Genomic DNA, 25,910 nt, shown 5'->3' with positions numbered 1-25,910 from the left:
TTTGTAGTTTTAGTAGAGACAGGGTTTCCCCATGTTGGTCAGGCTGGTTTTGAACTCCCAACCTCAGGTGATCCGCCCGCCTTGGCCTCCCAAAGTGCTGAGATTATAGATGTGAGCCACTGCGCCGGCCAAAAACATTTTTTTTGAGACGGAGTCTTGCTCCATCACCCAGGCTGGAGTGCAGTGGTGCCATCTCAGCTCACTGCAACCTCCACTTCCCCGGTTCAAGCCATCCTCCTGCCTCAGCCTCCTGAATACCTGGGATTACAGGCATGTGCTACCACGCCTGGCTAATTTTTGTATTTTTAGTAGAGATGGGGTTTCACCATGTTGGTCAGGCTGGTCTCAAACTCCTGACCTCATGATCCTCCTGCCTCGGCCTCCCAAAATGCTGGGATTACGGGCATGAGTCACTGCACCCATTCCCCAAAACATTTTCTAAAGTAATGAAATGCATGTACACACATATAGTTGAGTTCTATGCTAATTTTTTTTTTTTTTTTTGAGGCGGAGTCTCACTCTCTCGCCAGGCTGGAGTGCAGTGGCGCAATCTTGGCTCACTGCAACCTCTGCCTCCTGGATTCAAGCCATTCTCCTGCCTCAGCCTCCTGAGTAGCTGGGATTACAGGCACGCGCCGCCACTCCCAGCTAATTTTTGTATTTTTAGTAGAGACAGAGTTTCTCCATGTTGGTCAGGTTGGTCTCAAGCTCCTGACCTTGTGATCTGCCCGCCTAGGCCTCCCAAAGTGCTGGGATTACAGGTATGAGCCACCGTGCCCAGCTGATAATTTGTTTCTTTGCAGACCTCAGAATAAAGCTTCTCCTGACATTTTTACGAAGTTGTTAAAACTCTTACTACTGGCCGGGCACGGTGGCTCACGCCTGTAATCCCAGCACTTTGGGAGGCCGAGGCAGGAGGGTCATGAGGTCAGGAGTTCAAGACCAGCCTGGCCAAGATACTGAAACCTCGTCTCCACTAAAAGCACAAAAATTTAGCTGGGCGTGGAGGCATGCACCTGTAATCCCAGCTATTCAGGAGGCTGAGGCAGAAAATTTCTTAAACCCGGGAGGTGGAGGTTGTAGTGAGGAAAGATCGCGCTATTGTACTCCAGCCTGGGCACAGAGTGAGACTCTGTTTCAAAAAAACAAACAAGGACCGGGTGTGGTGGCTCACACCTGTAATCCCAGCACTTTGCGAGGCCGAGGCGGCCAGATCACAAGGTCAGGAGATGGAGACCATCCTGGCTAACATGGTGAAACCCCGCCTCTACTAAAAATACAAAAAATTAGCTGGGCGTGGTGGGAGGCGCCTGTAGTCCCAGCTACTCAGGAGGCTGAGGCAGGAGAATGGCGTGAACCCAGGAGGCGGAGCTTGCAGTGAGCTGAGATCTTGCCACTGCACTCCAGCCTGGTGACAGAGTGAGACTCCGTCTCAAAAAAATAAATAAAATTAAAAAAAATAAAAAAGTAAAGTAAATCGGTGAGAACAGTGATGACTTTCTTTTTTTTTTCTTTTGAGACTGATTCTCACTGTGTTGCCCAGGCTGGAATGCAGTGGCATGATCGCGGCTCACTGCAACCTCCACCTCCTGGGTTCAAGCAATTCTGGTGCCTCAGCCTCCTGAGTAGCTGGGATATCTGTTGAAAGAATGAAGGGAAACACAAGCCGTTGCACACTAGAGATTGGGTGGTGGCAATAACTACCTCTCTGCTCTCTCCTTTCTCTCTTGTTTCCTCCCCCTGCACCCTCACCTCTTCTCCCTCCTCTCTTTTCTTAGGAGCTGGCACCAACTTAAAGCTGGGAACACATAAGACTCCATTTGATCTGGCCACACACCACTAACACCCTATGCGAGCCATTTCTCCTCTCAACTCAGCGGGAGGAAAAATGGGTGGAATTAGGCTTGGGGCTTGATTCTAAGAGATGCCTAGAGGATCAAAGAAGACCTCAGCAGGGAGGTTGTTTGAAATGTTAAGACGGCTGCCACAGATGCCAAGAGCCAGGGATTAGGGGACGTAAGAATGCTGGCTGGGACCTACATCTCCCCCCTCCCAACTTTCAACTATGCAGGATTGCTCTGCCCTCTGATACAATTCCGGCCCCTGCAATTGGTCTAAGAATTGAGGGAAGCCACAGGTGCTCCCATCCCAAGGTTGTCTGTCCCTTCCTGGTCTTCCCTGTAAAATGTAAGAAGCTCAGCCACACCTTTGGCCTGGCTGCCCTGTCTGGAGTGACGAGTCTTTGTGGAAGGAGACCAGGCCCAGCAGAGGACAAAGCTGGCTCCTGTGGAAGGCAGGTCTCCCAAGTGGAAAGGGGGATTGGTGTGTGTGAGGGCAACATCAGGGAGGTCCTGGGCTTTCCCCAAACAGAGGGGCAAAGTTGGAGGGCCCTTGGGATGCTGCCCCAAGCCTGGTTTTTGCTGGTTCCTCCCTGGGGACAGGTTGGAAGTTTCCTTCCCGGTCAGGTGACAGCCTGGCTCCAGGTTGAACTTTGGGCCCTATCCACAGGGACTGCTGGGAAGTCAGCTCCTTCAGCTGCCTGCAAGGCCAGCAAAGACATGTAGCTGAGCTGAACAATCATTAATCCAGAGAGCAGGATTCAGCTACAGCTGAGACACAGGCTAGCTCTTCCTAGGCTAGCCCTCCCTGGGTGGCTCAGAAGCATGTCTGTCCATTAGGCCAGGGGGCAAGAGGGAGAGCTGGGCCTGCTGGTCTGAAGGTGGTCTGGGCTGGGGATGAGAAGTGAGAATCTCTGGGTGCTGGACTCAGGAGCAGTGAAGGGAATAAAACCCTGACCTCTCCTCATTTCCCTTCTTCCTCTCCCTACCTCCAAATCAGAGGATCCAATCTGTGGGTTGGTTCCTGGAAATTTTAGTTTGAGGGGAATTTCCCTGAGGAATTATATGAGACACTGGCAGGGCTATCTTCAGAGGCATGCAAACTGTGTAGTTACACATAGCCCATGCTCAGAAAGGCTCTGTGCTTGGTTGAATGTTTTGCTGTTGCTTTTTTTTTTTTTTTTTTGAGACAGAATCTTGCTCTGTCACCCAGGCTGGAGTGCAGTGGCGCAGTCTCGGCTCACTGCAACCTCGACCTCACAGGTTCAAGCAATTCTCTGCCTCAGCCTCCCAAGTAGATGGGATTACAGGCACCCGCCACTATGCCCGGCTAATTTTTGTATTTTTTTTTTTTTTGAGATGGAGTTTCGCTCTTGTTGCCCAGGCTGGAGGGCAATGGCATGATCTAGGCTCACTGCAACATCTACCTCCCGGGTTCAAGCGATTCTCCTGCTCAGCCTCCAGAGTAGCCGGGACTACAGGCATGTGCCACTACGTCTGGCTAATTTTTGTATTTTTAGTAGAGATGGGGTTTCTCCATGTTGGTCAGGCTGGTCTTGAGCTCCCGACCTCAGGTGATCTGCCTGCCTCGGCCTCCCAAAGTGTGGGGATTACAGGTGTGAGCCACCGCACCTGGCCTAATTTTTGTATTTTTAGTAGAGATGGGGTTTCACCATCTTGGCCAGGCTGGTCTTGAACTCCTGACCTTGTGATCCACCCGCCTCGGCCTCCCAAAGTGCTGGTTTGAGTCACTACGCCCGACCTTTTTTTTTTTTTTTTTTGAGAGGGAGTCTCGCTTTGTCACGCAGGGTGGAGTGCAGTGGCAACATCTTGGTTCACTATAACCTCTGCCTTCTGGGTTCAAGCGTTTCTCCTGCCTCAGCCTCCCAAGCAGCTGGGACCACAGACAAGCACCACCATGCCCCACTAATTTTTTTGTATTTTTATTTATTTTATTGAGACGGAGTTTCGCTCTTGTCGCCCAGGTTGGAGTGCAATGGCATGATCTCAGCTCACTGCAACCTCCGCCTCCTGGGTTCAAGTGATTCTCCTGCCGCAGCTTCCTGAGTAGCTGGGATTATAGGCGCCTGCCAGCACGCCTGGCTAATTTTTTTTTTTTTTTTTTTTTTTTGAGATGGAATCTCACATTGTCACTGGGGCTGGAGTGCAGTGGCGTGATCTCGGCTCACTGCAAACTCCGCCTCCCGGGTTCAAGTGATTCTCCTGCCTCAGCCTCTCGAGTATCTGGGATTACAGGCGTTTGCCACCTCGCCTGGCTAATTTTTGTATTTTTAGTAGAGACGGGGTTTCACTATGTTGGCCAGGCTGGTCTCGAACTCCTGACCTTGTGATCCACCTGCCTCGGCCTCCCAAAGTGCCAGGACTACAGGCGTGAGTCACCTTGCCCAGCCTGCTATTGCCTCTTGAAATTCTTTTTTTAAAAGACAAGCTCAGGCCAGGTGCAGTGGCTCACACCTGTAATCCCAGCACTTTGGGAGGCCGAGGCGTGTGGGTCACCTGAGGTCAGGAGTTCGAGACCAGCCTGACCAATATGGTGAAACCCCGTCTCTACTAAAAATACAAAAATTAGCCAGGCGTGGTGGCGGGCGCCTGTAGTCCCAGCTACTCAGGAGGCTGAGGCAGGAGAATCGCTTGAACCTGGGAGGTGGAGGTTACAGTGAACCGAGATCATGCCACTGCACTCCAGCCTGGGCGACAGAGCGAGACTCAGTCTCAAAAAAACAAACAAACAACAACAACAAAAAGACAAGGTTTCACTCTGTTTTGCAGGCTGCAGTGCAGTGGCACGAACATGGCTCACTATAGCCTTGACCTCCTGGGCTCAAGGGATCCTCCCACCTCAGCCTCCCGAGTGAGTAGCTAGGACCACAGGCACTTGTCACCACACCTGGCTAATGAAAAACAGTTTTTTTTTTGGAGAGATGAGCTCTTACCATGTTGCCCAAGGCTGGTCTCGAACTCCTAGGCTCAAGCAATCCTTCCACCTTGGCCTTCCAAAGTGTTGGGATTACAGACGTGAGCCACTGTGGCAGGCCTTGAAATTCTTTTTTTTTTTTTTTCCCGAGACGGAGTCTCGCTCTGTCGCCCAGGCTGCAGTGCAGTGGGGCGACCTCGGCTCACTGCAAGCTCCGCCTCCGGGGTTCACGCCATTCTCCTGCCTCAGCCTCCCGAGCAGCTGGGACTACAGGTGCCCGCCACCACGCCCAGCTAATTTTTTGTATTTTTAGTAGAGACGGGGTTTCACCGTGTTAGCCAGGATGGTCGCAATCTCCTGACCTCATGAACCGCCCACCTCAGCCTCCCAAAGTGCTGGGATTACAGGCTTGAGCCACCGCACCCGGCCGAAATTCTTAATAAGTTTTTTTTTTTTTTTTTTTTTTTTTTTGAGACAGAGTCTTGCTCTGTCGCCCAGGCTGGAGTGCAATGGTGCAATTTTGGCTCACTGCAACCTCCGCCTACCGAGTTCAAGCGATTCGCCTGCCTTAGTCTCCCAAGTAGCTGGGACTACAGGCATGCACCACCACACCCAACTAAGTTTTTGTATTTAGTAGAGACCGGGTTTCACCATGTTGGTCTGGCTGGTCTTAAACTCCTGACCTCAGGTGATCCACTTGCCTGGGCCTCCCAAAGTGCTGGGAATACAGGCCTGAGCCACCGCGCCTGGCACCTGTAACACTTTTCCCTTGAAAACTGCATTCTCTACATTCCCTTTCCTCACCAACTAACAGAGGAAGAGGCTGAGTTCTTAGGATTAGTGCTAGGCTGAGCCAAGAGCACCCAGAGTACAGGGCTGGTTCCTGATCCAGTACGGGTGTTCTGGGATTGTGGGCTGGATCTGAATGAATGGTGGTTAGACAAGAAACTGAGGCCCAGCATGGACACTGTGTGGTCTGCCCCAGGGCCCCCAGGTGGGAGAGTGTCAATGATGTCCCAGGTTCACCACAGCTGAGCCCCTGGGGACATGCAGGGGGCTAAGGCAGGTTAGGGAGATCCCACTGCACTCTAGTAATCCTGCAATGTTATGGTGAGTGCTATCTACAGTGCACCCGGGCTGAGTGGGCTGGGTGGCCCAGACAAATGGGCCCCTGCCCTCGTGGAGACCAGGACCAAGAGAAAGCCGTGTGACCAGAGTCAGATTGGGTGATTCTGGCCACCCCACTGGTACGGACATCACAAGGCCCTTCTGGGGACTGACGGAGGGGGTTAAAGGGTGCTGAACCCACAGCTGGCCCCCAGCGCAATTTCTAGCCCTTAGGGTTTGAAGCCTCGGACCAGGCTGAGACAAAACCCAGATGCCCATCTTGGCTCCTCTGCTGCTGACCACCTCTGTCCCCTTCTGGCCTCCATTTCCCTTGTCGTGGGATCAGATGATATAAAAGGGCTTGGTCAGCTGTAATAGAGCCAGAGGCCTGTAGGCAATGAGCACAGCAATTTCAGGATTCTTAAACGTTTGCTTTTCTACCAGCCTCCCAGTCACACCTCTCACCTGCTCAGAGTTCAACCCTAATTAGTGTTGAGCATCTCAGTGGGAACTCCTGGTCCAGGCAGGAGTGCCCTGGGGCCTCAAATCCTAGTCCAAGGGTAAACGGAGGAAGGGCTATCCTCATTCTTGCCACCAAAGGATGAGGCAGGAACACAGTGGGCCTGGGCCCTGCACACCGAAGATGGTTGGAGCCTGGAAGGTGTGGTAAAGAGCGAGGAGGCGACCCCAGTTAGCAGATGGGAGGGAAATGCCCACTGCGGGTCACAGGTCTTGGACGTGTCTGAAGCTTCTATTCCTGGCGCAAGCGCCCCAACACTGTCGGGGCTTGGAAGGAATTCTCCAAATTCCCTTATTCCAGGAAAAAATATTCCAGAATCCCCTGTCTATTCCCAGCCCAAACTTGGGATAACAAGACTCCTGGGATCCAACCCCAGCCTCTCGCTCCCCATTTCCTGCGCCCTTCCCCTTTCCGTCCCCACCCCATACCACCCTCTTCCGAACAGACCTCCCGCGGTGCCCCCTGCGGGACCGAACCTCAGTGCCGCCCCCTCCCGGGCGGCCCCACGACCCCTCCCTCTCGGGCCCCAGCGGGGGGCACGACCCTGGGCTCCCGGGGACCCCCTCCTCTCGGGACTGGACCTCGCCCTCCGCCCGGCCCGGGGGAGGCGGGGAGGGGCGGCAGGCAGCGCCGCTCCCGCCCCGCGGCCACTCCCGCCCCGCTCCTTCCCACCCCGCCGGCCTGCGCCCCGCCCGCCGCCCGGCCAGCCCCTCCCGCGCCGCTCCCGCCGCCCGCTCTCCGCGCCCGCTCGGCCTCCGCCGCCCAAACTTTTCTCCGGGCGCGCGTCCCCGGCGGCCGCCCCCGGCATGGGCGCCGCGCTGCAGGGGGCCTGACCCACCGCCCGCTCCGCCCCCGCCTGCTATGGCGGCCCGCGCGCCCCCCGCCGCACCTGCGGCCGAGGAGCCGGGGAACCCGGGCGGCCCCCCGCGCAGGAAGAAGTCCCGCTCCGGCGCGTCCGGCCTCCGCCGCGCCTTCAGCTGGCTGCGGGGCAAGCGGCGCAAGAAGAAGGCGGCGGGGGCCGAGGGCGCCGAACCGGCCGCCCCCCGGGCCAAGAAGGCGGAGGACAAGACCAAGAGGGCCAAGGGCAAAGGCCGAGGTAAGGCGGTCGGCACCTGGGCTGAGCGCGAGGGGGCGTCGAGGGTGCGGCCGCGGGGGCTCTGCCTGGAGTCCGCGCGCGGCGTGTTGGAGGGGGGTGACCCCCAGGAGCTGGTGTTGGAAGGCGAAGAGGCCAGGGCTGAGTCCGAACACCTCCACCCTGCGCTGCCTTCCGCGCTTTCCAGACCCAGTCCTGCCCCGCTGTGAGGGGAGGGGACCCCTGGCTGGGGCAGGGATCCCCTGGCAGAGCAGAAAGTGCTGGTAGCCCGACTCCAGGGCGGTGAGGCGATTCCCCCTCCCCCAGGCTCACCCAGGTTCTGCCCTCTGCTGAGTCAGGGGGTCAGAGACTTAACGCTGGCCTGTGGCCAATGGGAGAGACAAGGTGGCCTTGGGTCTCTGGTGGGGATCCTCTGGGTCTGGAAGGTCAACCGCACTCACAGAGACTTTCAGCTCCAGCTGGATCTGGATTTCCAGCCCCGCAAAGGACCTCGCATGGAGCACAGTGTGCCTTGCCTTAACAGTGCTGGCTTTTCCCACCAGGCCTCCCTGACGCTCACCTGGGCCAGGCCACAAACATCACCTCCTGGGGTAGTGAGCTCACCAGGGTGAACCAACCCGCCCCTCCCTATCACTCCTTCTTCCAGCCCTGGAGAAACATGCCAGTGTCGGAAGTATGCTTACAGATGGGGGAAACTGAAGCCCAAGCTCAATGGAGAGGCTGCACCTGGGCTGGGGTGGGTACTTAAAATTCAACAGCTAATTCTCAGTCTTTCTGAATTTGAGCCCCTGGGCTCCTCCTCTGGCCTGGATGGGCAGCCTGAAAGGCGGAGAAGCCGACCTGGCCTATCCCTGCTGGGGTCATTTTCAGTTCCTTTCTTGGGCCTTCCTTCATTTTCCAGTTTCTGTCTTCCTTTTGCTGGGGAGGGCTTGAGTCTTTGTAAGAGGATGGAGCTCCCTTGGGGCTTGCAGTCCTGGGAAGTCCACCTTTCCTAGACTGCTGCTGCAGTGCTGGAGGTGAGGAAATGGCCGGGTGTGCGGGCCCATCCCATTCTGCCTGTGTTTACCCTCCCAGTGTCCTTTAACCACCTCTTCTGGGAGAGTTAGAAGGAACAGTTTAGGGGTCAGGAAGAGGGTGGAAAGCCTCTTGTGTGATTGTATCCGGCTTGATCTTCCTTTTGGATAAGGGCCCTGCTTCCCTGCGGCACAGCCACAAATAGAAGTGAGGGTGCTGGGGCTGGGGTGACTGGGCCAAACCCTGAGGGAGGATTGGATTTGGGTGAGGGGTGTTTCCAAAGGCTCTGCAGTCCTAACAGGACATGGAGTCTGTCCCAGGGCTGCCCCACTGGGATTCAGTCGGAAGTCATCCCCATCTCATTCAAGAGGGCATTGCAGCAGGATGTATTGTGGTCAGACTGTCAGGATTGGCAGGCAGAAGGTTAGTGGACTAGCAGTGTATACTCCAGGGCAGTGGACCTTTTTCCTCTGGGAGACCAGCCTGGGAGGCAGGAGGCTGGAAAAGCTGAGCCTGTAGGTCACTGCTCCAACAGCCTGGGTTTGGGGTCATTGGGTCAGTGGCCAGGCCTCCCTCTTGCCTTGTGTTTGGTATCAGGTGGCTCTGGGCTTTCTGGGCAGCATGTCAGCCTGATTTGAGCCCACGTGCATGGGTAACACCTCCTTGCCCCTGGCTGTTGTTTCCCCAGGTCTGGAGGTGGCCCTGGGTATGACTGGAGAAGTCCTGTTCCCTTTTACTCCAGCCTCCTTTTATTGCAACTGTTTCCTTGTCACCTGCCTGGCCTAACTTCTTTTCTGTTTATTAAGATAAATAAATCTGATCCCACTAATCTCCACTGGCAACGCTGGCCAGGAACGGGAAGCCTGCAGAAGGCTTAACTCTTTCAGGGAGAATGTTCAGAATGGAGATTGGGAGAGGTGGGGAGGAGGGATACACAGGAGATTCCTGGGAGGTCAGGGATCTTTGCTGGGGAAGTCATTATCTCCTCCATTCCAATCTCTGGCTCAAAGACCTACGAGAGGCAGGTCTTGATTCCTCTAATCTGACTCTCCTACTATAAGATGGAAAAACTGAGCTTGTCATGGAGTTTTGAGCACCAGTCTTCCACGATTCCCTTGCTGACCTCACTACCCTGCACAGACTTAGAAGAAGAGAGGAAGTCTGACATTTATTGATTAGTCTGAATATGTCAGGATCTCACTTGCAGATGAAAAAATTGAGGCTCAGGGACAGTGAGTGACTGATTTGACCAAACTGGGATTCAAACTCAAATCCCCTGCCTCAAAAATCGGGACTGTTTTCATGACTCTCCCAAGGACATAGAGCAGCAGGTAAGGCTTGAAGATCTTCTTGTTCAACTCACTTTACAGATGGGAAATGGCCCAGAGAGAGAAGTAAGGGAATTTGATAGAGTGGGGAGAGTATCAGAATCAGGCCAATGAGAGTTTAAATCCTGGCCCAGCTACTAGCAAGCCCCATGATGTAGGATGAGCAACTTCTCTGTGGGCTCCCTGATTCCACCACTGTCTTGTGGGGAAGAAAGGGGGAATCCTCTGGCTGGACATTGCCTTGATGGGGCTGTGACTTTTCTGTCTCACCAAGATTCTCACAAGAGAGCATATGAAAATTATATTAAAGGCTGGGCGTGGTGGCTCACGCCTGTAATCCTAGTATTTTGGGAGGCCGAGGCGGGCAGATTGCCTGAGCTCAGGAGTTCGAGACCAGCCTGGGCAACACGGTGAAACCCCGTCTCTACTAAAATACAAAAAATTAAGCAGACAAGGTGGCGTGCACCTGTAGTCCCAGCTACCCAGAAGGCTGAAGCAGGAGAATTGCTTGAACTCAGGAGGCAGAGGTTGCAGTGAGCCAAGATTGCACCAGTGCACTCCAGCCTGGGCAACAGAGCGAGACTCAAAAAAAAAAAAAAAAAAGAAAGAAAGAAAATTACATTAAAGAGAAGTCACCATAGAAATGCAAGGGGTTGCTATGACTGTGTTTATAAGTTTAGTCACCTGAGCTCTAAGGATCCAGTCTGGAAGGAATGGGCTCTGGGCCTAAGAACAACTTTGCTTGGCTGGGCGTGGTGGCTCACACCTGTAATCCCAGCACTTTGGGAGTTCGAGGTGGGTGGATCACAAGGTTGGGAGCTCAAGACCAGCCTGACCAACATGGTGAAACCCTGTCTCTACTAAAAATACAAAAATTAGCCGGGCGTGGTGGCGCGTGCCTGTAATCCCAGCTACTCAGGAGGCTGAGGCAGGAGAATCGCTTGAACCCAGGAGGTGGAGGTTGCAGTGAGGTGAGATTGCACCACTGCACTCCAGCCTGGGCGACAGAGCGAGACTAGGTCTCAAAAAGAAAAAAAGGACAACTCTGCTGCCCTGGTCTGCCCTCTCAAGCTACAAGATGCTGGCAGGTTATTCGCCCCTCCAAGCCTCAGTTTCCTTATCTGTAAAATAGGGATAATAAATCCTAGCTTTATAGGGGCCTTTCCAGGATCAAATGAGCTAAAAGACATGCAAGCGCGTTGTGAACTGTGGACCATGGTGCAGCTGGCAGCAGGTTTCTGCTGTTGTTATGCTGCTGAGGACTTGAGCATTAGTTAAGTTCACCCTGATCCATGTTTGGAAAACAGCCCGTGGTGATGATGATTATTGAGGGGGATTCACAGAGGGTAGAGTCTCACCTTTGTCCCACAGGAGGACTCAGACATAAGAAAAACTTAAAAAAAACAGGCCAGGCACGGTGGCTCATGCCTGTAATCCCGGCACTTTGGGAGGCCCAGGCGGGTGGATCACAAGGTCAGGATATCGAGACCATCCTGGCTAACATGGTTGAAACCCTGTCTCTACTAAAAAATACAAAAAATTAGCCGGGTGTGGTGGTGGGCGCCTGTAGTCCCAGCTACTCAGGAGGCTAAGGCAGGAGAATGGCGTGAACCCAGGAGGCGGAGCTTGCAATGAGCCGAGACAATGAGCCGCTTGCACTCTAGCCTGGGCGACAGAGGGAGACTCCATCTCAAAAAAAAAAAAAAAAAAAAAAACGAAAAAGTTAAAAAAACAAAAACAAACAGGAATCCATATCTTCCAGAAATATCACCTGGACTCTAGACAAGTGTGTGGGTAGGAAGTGTTTCTGGGACAGATGCCAGGATTGGAGCCCAGCAGATAATCAGGGGAGGCTTTCTGGAGGAGGCGAGCAGCCTGTGGAAGGAGGGCAGGGTCCTGGCTAATCTGAATGGGAAGAGATGTAATAGGAAGGCTGCTATGTGCTGTATATACCCTGGCCAGGCATTTTCATCAAAGTCTTCCCATGTCCTTACAGCAACCTGGGAGGTGGACAGTTATCACCATTTGTAGGTGAGAAAAAAGGGGTGAGAGTAAGTAGCCCAAGGTCACTCAGCTTCATTTATTTGAAGAAGACATATTCTTTACTCTGTAGTGTCAGGCACTGTTCAAGGTGATGCGAATGCCAGAGGACCAGACAGGCAAGGTCCTCCTCTATGTGGAAGTGAGGTTCACAGCATCACAATGACGGAGCCACTCAGTCTGCCTCCAGAGGCCACACTCTACAAAGAAAAGTATATGATGATGGCTGTGTTTCTGACTCTCGAGCGGGGTAACCTCTCTAGAGTCTTAGACAAAACCAGTTTTGGGGAAAGGGGTATGTAGTCCTCCTGAGGGTTTCTCTTGTGCAGTGGGTAGCGGCTGAGGGGTGGGAGTGGGCATGGCTCTGATACTGAGAATTTGAGAGCCACCCTGCCAGGCCTAGCTGATTTAGCCCCATGTTAACGCCAGCCAGTTCACTGTGGCCTCTCCAAGTTCCCTCTAGCCACTCAGGGAGGACTGTCCTTTCATGGTGTGGAGTTGTGGAGAGAACCCCGAGTTTGAGTTCTGCTCTGTTGTATGACCTTGGGTAAGTCCTGCCCCTCTTTGGACCAGACATGCCCTGTCTTGACAAAGATGGTTTTTTGTTTTTTTTTTTGTTTTTTTTTTGAGACAGAGTCTCACTCTGTCGCTCAGGCTGGCGTGCAGTGGCGAGATCTCAGCTCACTGCAACCTCTGCCTCCCAGGTTCAAGCGATTCTTCTGCTTCAGCCTGAGACTACAGGTACGTGCCACTATGCCTGGCTAATTTTTGTATTTTTAGTAGAGACGAGGTTTCACCATATTGGCCAGGCTGGTCTCAAACTCCTGACCTCGTGATCCGCCCGCCTTGGCCTCCCAAAGTGCTGGGATTACAGGCGTGAGCTACCGCGCCTGGCCGACAAAGATGGGGTTTAATGGCCTCTGAGACTCTTGCTAGTTCTAGGATTCTGTGGGTTTGAGAATGGGCTGAGGGAGCAAGCCTGTAGGGGCTGGGGGCTAGGCATGGGGATGGGAGCTGTGTCCAGGAAAGGAGAGCTGACCTCCAGCCAGCCAGATAAGACACTGAGACCCAGTGGCCTGGATGTCATAGGAAGGTGAGTAAGGTGGCTGGGCGTGGTGGCTCACACCTGTAATCCCAGCACTTTGGGAGGCTGAGGCGGGTGGATCACTTGAGGTCAGGAGTTCGAAACCAGCCTGGCCAACATGGTGAAACCCTGTTTCTACTAAAAATACAAAAATTATGGCCGGGCACAGTGGCTCACGCCTGTAATCCCAGTGCTTTGGGGGGCCAAGGCGGGAGGGGATCACCTGAGGTCAGGAGTTCGAGACTAGCCTGGCCAACATGGCAAAACCCCATCTCTACTAAAAATGCAAAAATTAGCTGGGCATGGTGGCATGCACCTGTAATCCCAGGCTACTTGGGAGGCCGAGGCAGGAGAATAGCTTGAACCCAGGAGGCAGAGGTTGCAGTGAGCTGTGATCGTGCCATTGCACTTCAGCCTGGGCGACAAGAACAAAAAGCTCCGTCTCAAAACAAAAAACAAAAATTAGCCAGGTGTAGTGGCAGGCGCCTGTAGTCCCAGGTACTTGGGAGGCTGAGGCAGGAGAATCACTTGAAGCCAGGAGGCAGAGGCTGCAGTGAGCTGAGATCACGCCACTGTACTCCAGCCTGGGCGACGGGAGTTCAACTGGGTGACAGTTTCATTCAAAACTCAAAAAAAGAGGAAGGTGGGTAAGGAGAGTCCATTATGAACAATGTCATTTCTCTCTGCTGAGGAAGGGGCCTAGATAGTTCCAAAGCAAAGTGAGAGTCAAGTCTCTGGGGTCGTGGGTACCTTGCCCTTCTGAGGTCAGGATGGTGTCTGTTTGCCTGTCAGTCAACACTCCATGTGTTTTTCCCTTCTGTGTCAGTTCCTGTGCTGCTTCTCCTGTGTGGGGTGTGCTCCCCTTCACTTTGCTATCCAGTGAACTATTCAGCCCTCAGGGCCTGGTGTCAGTGTCATCTCTGTGACACTCCCAGGGGAAATTATTGTCCCCAGACCCTAGAGCAAGGTGCTTAAGAGAGTTGGGGTTGGGCAGTATATGCTTTTCCAGCCACTTTCTTCTTGGGTAAAGGGCACCTCAGTGTCCTTACCTGGGGCCTGGACCAATGTAATAGGGGCTGAGTTCCCTCTGCTATGGGATACCTCCAATAGGGGAGTGGTTTCCCCAGAGGAGTTTGGGGTTTCTCAATAAGAATGTGACATTTTGGCTTCCCGGAAATGTAAAAAATAAAGAGTGTGACAGGGTGGCTGCTCTGTCTCCCCCAGACCCCTGTGAAAGGATGGACATTGTTTTCCTAGGGTCCAGACGGGAGAGGGAGCCTCACTCACTTATTTCACAGATATTTCCTAAGTGTTATACACCAGGCACTGTCCTAGGGATGAATAAGAGAGACAAAGTCCTGGGCCTCATGAACCTCACAATGAGTGTGTGTATAGGGGGGAAAATACGCTGAACAAGTAACTAAGGGTTAAAAAGTGTGACAAGGGGAAGCACAGCAATCTGAGGGAGGTCAGGGACGGCTTCCCCAGGGAGGTGGCGCTTGAGCTGAAATGGAAGGATGAAAGGAAGCTGGGATTGAAGGGTTTGTGGCACTGGCGTCAGGCAAAGCACGTGCTGGGGACTTGGGACCAGCTGGCTATCTGGGGTTCTGTGGGATCCAGGGATTGCTGTACCTCACTATTTTGAATACCTGAAGGGCAGAGACTGGGTTGACAGACTCTTCCCTCTGCCCTGGCCAGCACAAGGCCTGGCTAAGTGGCCTTGGATGATAGGTAATGCTCCAGTATGGGCCCCCAGAGATGGGCATCTCTGGATCCTAGACTCTCAGAGCTCATGGCCTGAGATGTCATAGGGAGCCCTCATGGTACATACAGACGGGGCAGCTGAGGCCCAGAGGGGGAAGTGACTTGCTCAAGTTCACATGGCCATCTAGTGTCAGAGGCAGAAGAAAAGCCCACAACTGCCAGGCCTTCAGCTTCTTCACTCCTTTGTTCAGACTTCAAATGGAAAATCCCATCCCAGAGAGGTGCCTCTGCTAGGGGTGTGAAGAGCTGAGAAGGAAGCAAGGCCAAGGGAGTCTTCCCTGTCCTCCCCTCAACACCTTCAGGGGCTCCTTCCAGCTCTCTCTCCCTCACCCTTCTCTTGGAAATTCCCCTTGGGCCTGAAAGGGGCTCTCAATCAGTGTGCTTTCCCCACACTATACCCTCCCTGCAGTCCCTGAAGCAGGGCTCCTAGCAAGGGTTGAACTGTGGTGGCCAAGCCCTGTGACCCCAAAAATCTGCATTCTCTTGTCAGCAGAGGGCAGAGTGAGAGCCTCCCCTCAGCACCTGCTCCTTGGAAATCCCTCTCTCTCCAGACCCTCAAAGCTGTCTCAGCTGCTCATGGCCTGTCACATGCTAAAGAAAACGAATAAGAGGAAGCATTGTATGTTATTTGGGCCACAGTGAACATGGCGGGGTTGGAGGAGCAGGGACACACACCTTCCTTGTGCAGACCCCAAGGCCACCTCCAGCCCGTTGGCAGACTTGGGAAAGTCAGCCAAGTTCCTGCAGCTTCCTCGGGTAGGAGGAGTGAAATCTCTGTCCGCCTGCCCCATCGTTAGTTATACCCCACTGTACTCTATGCCCTTATACTCCACTGTCCTGAGGGGCTGATTCATTAAAGGACTGTCAGCCCACTCACAGGGTGCCCAGCTTTGTGCTTGGCATGGAAGGGGCGATAGAGACAGTTCAGCCCACAGAGGATTTAAACCCTGAATCTTGTAGCAAAGTGCGATTCCCAGGAGGCTCCTGGTAGGGAGATTACTAAGCGAGGCCTCCTATCTGCTTAGGACACCCCCTCCTCCAAGTCTGGTCAAGTGGGGTCTTCCCCACCATTTTCATTTTTATTTTTGGAGACAGAGTTTCGCTCTTGTTTCCCAGGCTGGAGTGCAGTGGTGTGATCTCTGCTCACTGCAACCTCCACCTCCTGGGTTCAAGTGATTCTCCTGCCTCAGCCTCCTGAGTAGCTGGGATTATAGGTGCCTGCCACCATGCCCAGCAAATTTTTGTATTTTTAGTAGAGACGGGGTTTCACCATGTTGGCCAGGCTGGTCTTAAACTGCTGACCTTGTGATCCGCCGGCCTCAGCCTTCCAAAGTGCTGGGATTACAGGCATGAGCCACAGCGCCCGGCCCCTTTTATTTATTTATTTTTTTGAGACAGTCTCGCTGTGTCGCCCAGGCTGGAGTGCAGTGGTGTGATCTCAGCTCACTGCAACCTCTGACTCCCAGGTTCAAACGATTCTCCTGCCTCAGCCTCCCAAGTAGCCGGGACTACAGGCGCCCGCCACCATGCCTGGCTAATTTTGTATTTTTAGTAGAGACAGGGTTTCACCATGTTGGTCAGGCTGGTCTCGAACTCCTGACCTCAGGTGATCTGCCCACCTCTGCCTCCGAAAGTGCTGGGATTACAGGCATGAGCCACCGCGCCCGGCCTTCCCCACCATTTTCTAAGAGGGTCACGAGGCATTCCAGCTCATTCTTGTGGTTCCTGGAATTCTGGTCCATATGCCTTCCATACCACCTACTTCTTCCCACCAGTCCTAGCCTAGCCTGTCCTGTGTTCTTGGCAGTGGGCAGTACTCCTCCCACAGGATCCTGGAGCAAGCACTGCCTTTGCAGTGAAAGTATTTATGCGCTATCATCACTACCTCCGTCAGTATGCAAGCGTCACCGTTGCTACTACAGCTAATCTACAAGCCCCACCATCTCCACCTCCACCAGTTTCTATTAAACACATAAGTGCACCTACTATGTGCTGAGCCTGGGGTTACTAAAAGGAGTCAGACAATCACTGCTCTTCAGGAAACTGTTCTGGTTGGAAAGGCAGACACTAAAACTATTGTCTGAAGGCAAGTTCTGGGATGGTGAACACGGGGTGCAGGGGAGCCCTGGGGTGTGATCAGTACTATATCAGAAGGCAGCACTAATGTCTGTGGGGCCTTCATTAAGGAAGCACTGAGCTGGGGGAAGAGGGGGTGCAAGGAAGACTTCATGGAGGAGCAGCATGTAGAGCAGGGCATTGAGAATGAAAAGGCACCTTTCAGGCCAAGGTGGAAGAGGGGATGGCAGGTGTGAATGCCTGGAGTTGTGTGCTGGAGGGTGGCAAGCAGTTTTGTGTGGTTGTAGCTCTGAGAAGGAGAAGATTCTCATCTCAGAGATGAGGTCGGAGATGAGGCTGAACTGATGGGCAGGGGCAGCTCCTCCAACGCTTCTTGTGAAGGCCAGGGAACCTGCCACACTTCAGACATCCTTTGAGCCTCTTCACATACCTGTCCTCACTTAATTCATGCCAAGAAATTTAGACTTTATCCTTGGGTATTCCCTCTACTCCACCATACTAACTGTCCTTTTTATGGGCCCCAGTTTCCCTATCTATATAGATTCAGGGAATTGGCTAGCTGAGTTCTGAGGTCTTTTTCAGCTTTGACACTAGGACCATTTTCTCTGTGCAAAGTGTACACGCAGCTTGGTACACATTGTATGCTCAATGAATATTTTCTATGGGTGAATAACTTGCCAGCCTTTCAAGGACTGCACTGTTGTCAACCTGAGACTCTAGCAAGAGAAGGGCCTCAGGGAGAGTTGGGTTTAGCTTTGACTCTCACATTTTGCAGGGAGGGAAGAGGGTTTGCTGGAGCCATCAGGCATAAGAGGCAGCACGGTATAGTGGAGGGGCTTGTTCTGGTGGCAGGAAGGATAAGCCATGTGGGGCCTAGAACTGAGGGCTCTAGACTTCCAGCCCAGTGCTCTCTCTGCTCTACCATGTTGCCTCTAGTTGGAGAGACAGGGCAGAAGTGATGGTAAAGAAGAGTCATTGCCCAGGCAGTGGGGCCCTGGGGAGGTCCCTCAGCACAAGGACACCTGTGATGAGGAGACAGAGGTGGGAGCCCCAGGCAGCCTAGAAGGCTTTTCATCTCTCTGTTTTTAATTTTTCACTCTGTCACCCAGGCTGGAGTGCAGTAGCGTGATCTTGGCTCACTGCAACCTCTGCCTCCCAGGTTCAAGCGATCCTCCCACCTCAGCCTCCCAAGTAGCTGGGATTACAAGCATGAGCCACCACGCCTGGCTAATGTTTTGTGTTTTTAGCAGAGATGAGGTTTTACCATGTTGGCCAGGCTAGTCTCGAACTCCTGACCTGAAGTGATCTGCCCGCCTTGGCCTCCCAAAGTGCTGGGATTACAGGTGTGAGCCACAACGCCTGGCGTTTTTAAAGAAACACACACACACACACACACACACACATATATTTTTGAGACGGACTTTCACACACACACACACACACACACACACATATTTTTGAGACGGACTTTCACACACACACACACACACACACACACACACACACACACACACATACATATATTTTTGAGACGGACTTTGTCGCCCGGGCTGGAGTGCAGTGGTGTGATCTTGGCTCACTACAACCTCCACCTCCTGGGTTCAAGCGATTCTCCTGCCTCAGCCTTCTGAGTAGGTGGGATTACAGGCATGTGCCACCAAGCCTGGCTAATTTTTGTATTTTTAGTAGAGACAGGGTTTCACCATGTTGGCCAGGCTGGTTAAAAAAATATTTAACAGGCCAGGTGGTGTGGCTCACGCCTGTAATCTCAGCACTTTGGGAGGCCGAAGCAGGCATATCACCTGAGGTCAGGAGTTTGAGACCAGCCAGAACAACATGGTGAAACCCCGTCTCTACTAAAATTACAAAAATTAGCCGGCCGTGGTGGTGCGCACCTGTAGTCCCAGCTACTCGGGAGGCTGAGGCAGGAGAATCGTTTGAACCCGGCAGGCGGAGGTTGCAGTGAGCCGAGAGCGTGCCCCTGCCCTCCAGCCTGGGTGACAGCGAGACTTGGTCTCAAAAAAAAAAAAAAAAAAGGACCGGCCTTACACAATTGTCTTGTGGATAAAATGAAGTAATGCATGAAAGCGGTTAGCACAGAGCCTGGCACATAGTAAACACTAAGTAAAAGGGTGCTACTATTTTGAACACTATAACTACAGAAATACAGTCAGTTCGATACATTTGTACACACAGGCACGTGACACTCATGGGGAGGTGGCTGGTGGGCTCTAGCGGCAGCAGGGCTCCGGATCCGCGTTCTCCCAGCTCCATTGCACTCCTCAGAGCGGTAGCCTCTGGGCTGAGAGAGCGGGCAACCCGCCTGCCCCACCTGGACTGGACAGGCCTTCCCCTGTGCGCCCTTGGCTGGGCGGCTCAGCAGGTCTCCCAGGTCCCGGGAGGGCGGAGCCGACGGGGGTGCGCGCCAGGCCCCGCCCCTCCTCCGGCCCCGCCCCCGGCCTGGCCATTGGCCGCAGAGCTCGGGGGCGTGGTCGAGCTGGGGCTGGGGGCGCCCGCGGTGCCCGACCGCGAGTCTCGCTGCCTCCCTCCCGGGGCTGCGGGCCCGGCGGCCGGGCTGGCTGGGCCGCGTTTGGGTTCCCGCGCCGGCTCCCGCACCCGCAATGGGGAACTCACACCACAAGAGGAAGGCCCCCAGCGGTCCCCGGGTCCGCAGCTTCTGGCGGTTCGGGCGGTCGGCGAAGCGGCCGGCAGGTAGGGGCCGGGGTGGGGGCGGGGCAGGCAGGGAGGAGGGTCCCTACTGCGGCCGTCGCCACCGCTGCTGCCCCCTCCCGGGGCCTGGAGGGCGTGAGTGTGGGGGGGGGTCGGGAATCCCCGCGCAGACCCCACCCCTCACAGGCACACGGAGACACACGTACACGGTAATACCTACGGGCGGGCACACGTACATGTTCGCAGTTTACACAGTCACACGCACAACGCCCACTCAGATGTACGGACACGCAGACACAGGATCACATACACCATCACACCCACACTCTCGTACCATCGCAGTAGGACGCACAGAGCCTGAGACACAGATACATGTATACCTATGCATGCGGTTTACACAGCCACACGGATTACACCCACGCGCAGATCCAGACACACAGGCACACAGTCATTCACACACATCGGTCATGTGGGTACGGTTGCCCAGCGTCTTAGGCACACAGATGTACACACAGGTTCATAACTGCACAACCAACCGGACTCGCATTCAGGCTCACAGCAGACCCTAAGGCACTCGGACACACACGCTTATTCCCCAGATCTTAGTCCCCAACAGGCTGAAGGCTGAAAGTTTGTAGGAGGGAGGGGAGACAAAGGTGGAAGGGAGAAGCTGGAAACCCAGGGCTGGAGTCTGGGGACCGCCTCCATCTGGCGCGATCGGGAGTCGGACTGGTTTTCTTGACTCCCTCCCTACCCCCACCCGCGCCACCGCGACTTCTCCCCGCCTCCCCCGCTCCCCCGTCCCCGCGGTCCCCGAGGTCGCCGCCGCATCTCCCCCTTTCAATGCAGCCACCGAGCTGGAACGCAGCCCTTGCCGGCTGCTGCGGGATCCCTCCGCGGGTCACATTCCAGGCTCCAGTGGGGAGTGGAGGGAAAGGGGAAGGCCTCCAACCCCAGGAGATGGGATTCCTGTTTCCCCCAACAAGTGCGGCAGTTCAGGGTATCCCCGAGGGGTGCTGAAGGAGGGGCTATCGAGAGTGCCTAGTTACTGGTGAATCCAGAGATGGGGGAAGGGCAGGGTGATGGTTCCATTCCCTCCTCCTCAAGATAGAGGGTCTTCAACATAGGCAGGCACCTTAGCGATACCTGTTGGTCTGGGGGAGTGAGGAAATCCCAGAGGAGGTGGAGTGAAGGGGGCCCTGCTGTGGTGGGAGAATCTACGGGTGTATTCCCAGGATGGCCCACATTCCTAGAGATTCCGAACCAGAGCTTGATGATCTCATCGCTCCATGGAGGGGGTGGTGGAAAGAGCCTGGGCTGGGAAGTGGGGGACCTCTTCTCTCAATGAGGCTGTGGAATAGGCCCTGGTGACCTTGAGCAGATTCCTTTCACTTGTCTGGACCACCCTGGCTCCTACAGTGGTTCTGTCTGTGAAATCAGGGGCCCTAGGTGACTTCTTGGGACCCTTACCGTTTTGGCTAGCCGTTTCATGGATGAAGAGACTGAGGTCCAGGAAAGAGGGACTTGTCCAAGGTCATTTGCCTATGGTGGTTTGAGGTAGTAATATAATCAAAATGACAATAAGAAAAGGGTAGGCCGGGCGCGGTGGCTCACGCCTGTAATCCCAGCACTTTGGGAGGCCGAGGCGGGTGGATCACGAGGTCAGGAGATTGAGACCATCCTGGCTGACACGGTGAAACCTCGTCTCTACTAAAAATACAAAAAATTAGCCGGGCGCGGTGGCAGGTGCCTGTAGTCCCAGCTACTCCGGAGGCTGAGGCGGGAGAATCGCTTGAACCCGGGAGGCGGAGTTTGCAGTGAGCCGAGATCGTGCCACTGCACTCCAGACTGGGCGACAGAGCGAGACTCCGTCTCAATAAAAAAAAAAAAAAAAAAAAAAAAAAAAGAAAAGGGTTAACTAAGTTCAGTTAGGCTCTTTGAGGATTTCTCAGAAGGTAGGTGTTGATGAGAATCTCCAGGACCTTCCAGCACTCTCCCTGCCCCAGCAGTTCTGAAAGCCCTGTCTGTGCCTACCTGTCTCTCCTAGAATCTGCACTGAGGGGGCAGGGCTGGGGCTTTTCATCTGTCATCTGATGGTCACTCGGATCTGATGGTTTCCTAGGAACTAACTGTGGGCCCAGACTTGTGACCATTTGTGATGGAGGAGAGAGAAGATAAGAAGGCTGTGTTTATAGTCTCTTGCCTACTGGCCCTTGAGGAAGTGGCCTGGGGCTTCCAGCAACACTTGTGAGCTTCCAGCTCCTGCTGCAACTCATGGGTCAACTCAGGCTTTAAGGCGTTCTGAAAAAAAATTAGAAAGCAATGTCAAGACAACACAGAAATTAAGTGTGAGGGGCTAGGAAATATTCTAGGCAATATATCAAAAGCCTTCTGGGTTGGGGTCAGCTTTAGAAAACTGAGGAGATGGTCCTAATTGGTCTTTGAAGTAATCACAGGATTGAAATTAGTCCTAAATTGTTGGTTAAATGAGAGAACCAGGGATTTGTTTCAGCTGTGGGGTATGGTCGTGAGCAAAGGCATGGAGTTGAAGTCAGGCGAGGTGGCTCATGCCTGTAATCCCAGCATTTTGGGAGGCGGAGTTGGGAGGATAACTTGAGCCCAGGAGTTCGAGAGTAGCTTGGGGCAACATGACGAGACCCCCCTCATTTCTACAAGAAATAAAACAGTATCTGGGCGTGGTGGCACATGTGCCTTTGGTCCCAGTAGCTTGAGAGGCTGAGGTGAGGGGATTACGTGAGCCTGGGAGGTCAAGGCTGCAGTAAGCCGATCGTGCCACTGCACTCCAGTCTGGGTGACAGAGTGAGACCCTGTCTCAAAAAAAAAAAAAAAAAAAAAAAAAAGAATGGGCTGGATGCAGTAGCTCACACCTGTAATCCCAGCACTTTAGGAGGTTGAGGTGGGTGGATCACCTGAGGTCAGGAGTTCAAGACCAGCCCAGCCAACATGGTGAAACCCTGTCTCTACTAAAAATACAAAAACTAGCCAGGCGTGGTGGCGGGCATCTGTAATCCCAGCTACTTGGGAGGCTGAGGCAGGAGAATCGCTTGAACCCAGGAGGTGGAGGTTACAGCGAGCCAAGATTGCGCCACTGCACTCCAGCCTGGGTGACAAGAACTCGACTCCATTTCAAAAACAAACAAAAAACAAATGGAGTTGAGACTGAGCATGGAGGTGGGAGGGCAAAGTAGCTGAGGGTCCTTTTGAGGTTCCATTATGAATGTAAACCTTGGTACCTTTGGTTTTACTTGTGCTGAGGATCCTAAGTCATCCTCAGCTTCAGCCTCTGCTGTGACAGGGCCAGGTGGGGACTGGAGCTTGAGTATAAGTACTCAAGCGCCAGTATAAGTACTCATTTCATTAGTCTGTGAGAGGAGGAGGGAGAGAGTACAAGGCAGGGAGAGAGGTCTGGAGTCTGCAGGCCATAGGGAGCCAGTGAAGGTGTTTGAGCAAGGGAGGAGTCTACAAAAGTGGGGTGTTAGGAAGATGGCTCTAGGGTGGGGGCAGGTGCAGGCAGGACAGGTTGAGGGGTGGGGTGGTGAGAGTGGAGGCTCAGAGACTGTTGCAGTAATCCAGGGGAGAGGTGATGAGGTGAGGGCTGGGGACAGGGTGGGGGCTGTGGGAGTGGAGAGGAGTGGCAGCTGCAGAGACACTTCGGAGGAAGTGGCTGAATTGATAAGACCTGAGATTAACCAGATGTTGAGAGTAAGGGCTAGAGGGAGCTGTGTGGACTTCTGTGCTTGAGGCTGCTTGGCTGGGAGATGGTAGCAGAGATAAAAATAAGGCCCTATGCTGTCGCTTTACATCATTTGTCCTTTGTCCTCCAACAGTCCTCCATTTAATTCATTTGTCCTTTGTCCTCCAACAGTCCCACAAGCCACAGGCTATTCTCCCATTTTAGAGATGAGGAAGCTGGAGTTCAGAGAAGTGAAGTCACTTTCTCAAGGCCACACAGCAAGGAGGTGGCTGAATCTGGATTCAAACTCAAGCCTGTTACAAAGCCTGTGCCCTTAATCAGTTTAGGAATAGAAGGGTGTCATCTTACGATGGAGGTGCCTGCACGTCCTCTGGGCAGAGAAAGCCTGTGGCCCCAGGGGATTTGGACTATGTAAAGAGGACTAGTGGAGGAAGCACTGTGGGGAGGGTTAGGGGTTGAGGACTAAGCATTAAAGCCTCCAAGCACTTAGAGAGGGAGCAAGTGGGAAGGGGAAATCAAGACTCAAGGAAGGGTTGATCCCTCGGATCAAATGCCCTTGGAAGGTAGAGAAGGGTGAAGGTGTATGAGATGAGGCCTCCTGACTGCTGGAAAGATACTGTAACCTGCCGGGATTGTTTGGTCTTGGCACTCAGGGATCCACCCAACTCTCCCCTTCCCAGGCTAGCTGGGCACTCGGTCCTGGGCAGGTTGGGGAATGGTGGTGGATCTGAATTGGTAGCCCAGGAAGACCCGCCCTCTTCCTTTTCCCATGCATTGCACTGTCAAGCTCACACACATGGCCCTCCTTCTGGTTGGATTTATTGTTCCCATCGTGCACATGGGGAGACTGAGGGAAGGGATTGCTGGAGTCAGACCATCTGGAGTTCTTTTCATCCTTCCTCCTGCCTGTAGACCTGGAGGTTTAACTTCTTGGAGTCTGGGGTCTTTGGTAGGTTCCACAGCTGGAGAAGGCTCCCTCCTCCATTCCCCCCATGTCTCGTCCCTGTTCTTGTGGGGAGACTTGTGACCAACTGCTTGGGTGACTTGCTTGTGGGAGCCCTGGGCTTCCAGATAAGAGGCTGGTCCAGCTCTCTCTGATCCCAGGGATCTGAGATAAGTGGAATCTCTTTACTGCCCCAGGCCCCGACTCAAAGAAGGGAACCACTGACCCCCCTTCCTTCTAGGGGCAAAATCATCCATGGTGAGGGCTCTTTGGAGATCATCTCTCCAACCCCCCCACATCTCAGGTGAAGAAACTGAGGCCCAGAAAAGCACAATACCTGGCTCAGGATCATGTTGCAATTAAGGGGAAATGAAAGCTCCAACCTTAGGACTCCTCACTCCAGGGCAGTGAGATCTGGTCTGGGCCTGGAATTCCCTTCCCTCCCAAACTGAGGGGTTAGGGCTGCCACATGGAGGGGTATCACTAAGGAGAGATAGGGAGCTGATGTCAAGTGTTCCTTATCAGACCTTATCTTAATGGTCCTTAACCTTATTTGAGATTTGAAGAGAGCTGGAGTGGTGGGGAGAGGAGGCTGCTGGTGGCATGGGAAGAACATGATTTTGCAGCCAGAGTTGGGCTCACATCCTGCCTCTGCCATTTCTAGCAGTGTGACCTTGGGCAAGTCTCTGACCCTTGGGGTCAGGGTTTACACTTAGATTGTGTGGCTTTCTTTAAGGTTCCCAGGCACTCTGTGATGTGGGTATTAGTCCCACCTTACAGATGAGGGGACTGAGGCCCAGAGAGGCCCATTGATTCACCCAAGGCCTGGAATCCAGACCTGCTGATTCCAGCTCTTTCTTCTCCCTACTCTGTGGTGTCTGCCTCTGGCATCCATAAGATGGGGATAATCATGCCTTGAAGGAACTAAGCAAAGGGCTGTGGAAAGTTAGAATTGTGCCTTGGCTGAAAGGGATTATTATGTCATTGCTGGGAGCAAATACTGGCCCAGAAACTCATTAGGACATTTAATTAATATTATTGTAGCTAATTCCTCCGTGCACTACTGCCTGTTCCCCCAGGGCACCCCGTGGGATTGGCTCCTCCCCTCCCTGCTCTGGGCACTCCCTGACCCCCATTATTTACCTTAGAACCGGCCTGTCAGCTCAGTCCCTGCTGGGGTGGGGCTGGACACCAAGGGAAGGAAGGAGGGGGATTCCGGCACAGGTGGGGTGCAGAGCCCCTACTTTCTTTGGGCAGAGATTGAGGTCGTGCCCCTCCCCCAACCGCCCTTACCCATTAACTTTCTCAGACTTAGGATCACTAAGGTTGTTGGAGTGAGACCCAGGTTCAACCACTCCCTGGTTGGGTGACCTTGAGCAAGTTAGTCACTTTCCCTTGAGCCTCCTGGTGCTCATTTGTAAAAAGGAACCACTCCTGCCTTTTAACTTTCTTGTTAGGTGTTCTGCGAGACAGTAGAAGAGAAAGTGTTTTGAGAACCGTAAAGCGCCTTCACCTGAAAGTTTGTTATGCTCATTTTCCTTTGTCTTGCCTCTTTGGGAATAAAATCTACATTCTGGTTTCTGCTTCTGCTTCTAGAATGTGTAATGGCGGGGGAGGGGGGCGGGGGCCTTCGTTTGTCCACCTGTACAGTGAGGGGTTGAGGCTAAGGGCCTCTGAACACCCAGGATTCTGGCTCATGGGCTGGCCAGGGACAGTTTGGAGAGGAGTAGGGAGTTGGTGGCTGGGTTGGCTTCAGAGGGTTCGGCCTCCTGAGCAAGGCCAC

General features: G+C 53.7%; 1 protein-coding gene across 2 annotated transcripts in view; it reads left to right on the top strand.

Moving 5' to 3' along the window:
• Window positions 1-7,098: 7,098 nt before the first annotated feature.
• Window positions 7,099-25,910, top strand: part of NHSL3 (NHS like 3) — a 34,020-nt gene continuing 15,208 nt past the window's right edge. Inside the window, exon 1 of one of the 2 annotated variants that reach the window (XM_054464247.2) lies at window positions 7,099-7,496. In XM_054464247.2, the coding sequence (XP_054320222.1) occupies window positions 7,262-7,496 (235 nt within the window). In that variant the 5' untranslated portion in view covers window positions 7,099-7,261. Of the gene's footprint in view, window positions 7,497-19,304; window positions 19,512-25,910 lie in introns of those variants that run through there. The other variant, XM_054464255.2, reaches the window with a different exon arrangement.

Source organism: Pongo pygmaeus, chromosome 1 (genome assembly GCF_028885625.2).
Source record: "Pongo pygmaeus isolate AG05252 chromosome 1, NHGRI_mPonPyg2-v2.0_pri, whole genome shotgun sequence".
NCBI lineage: Eukaryota > Metazoa > Chordata > Mammalia > Primates > Hominidae > Pongo > Pongo pygmaeus.
Note: the sequence above shows the minus strand (reverse complement) of the source record. Positions and strands in the feature narration are given on the sequence as shown.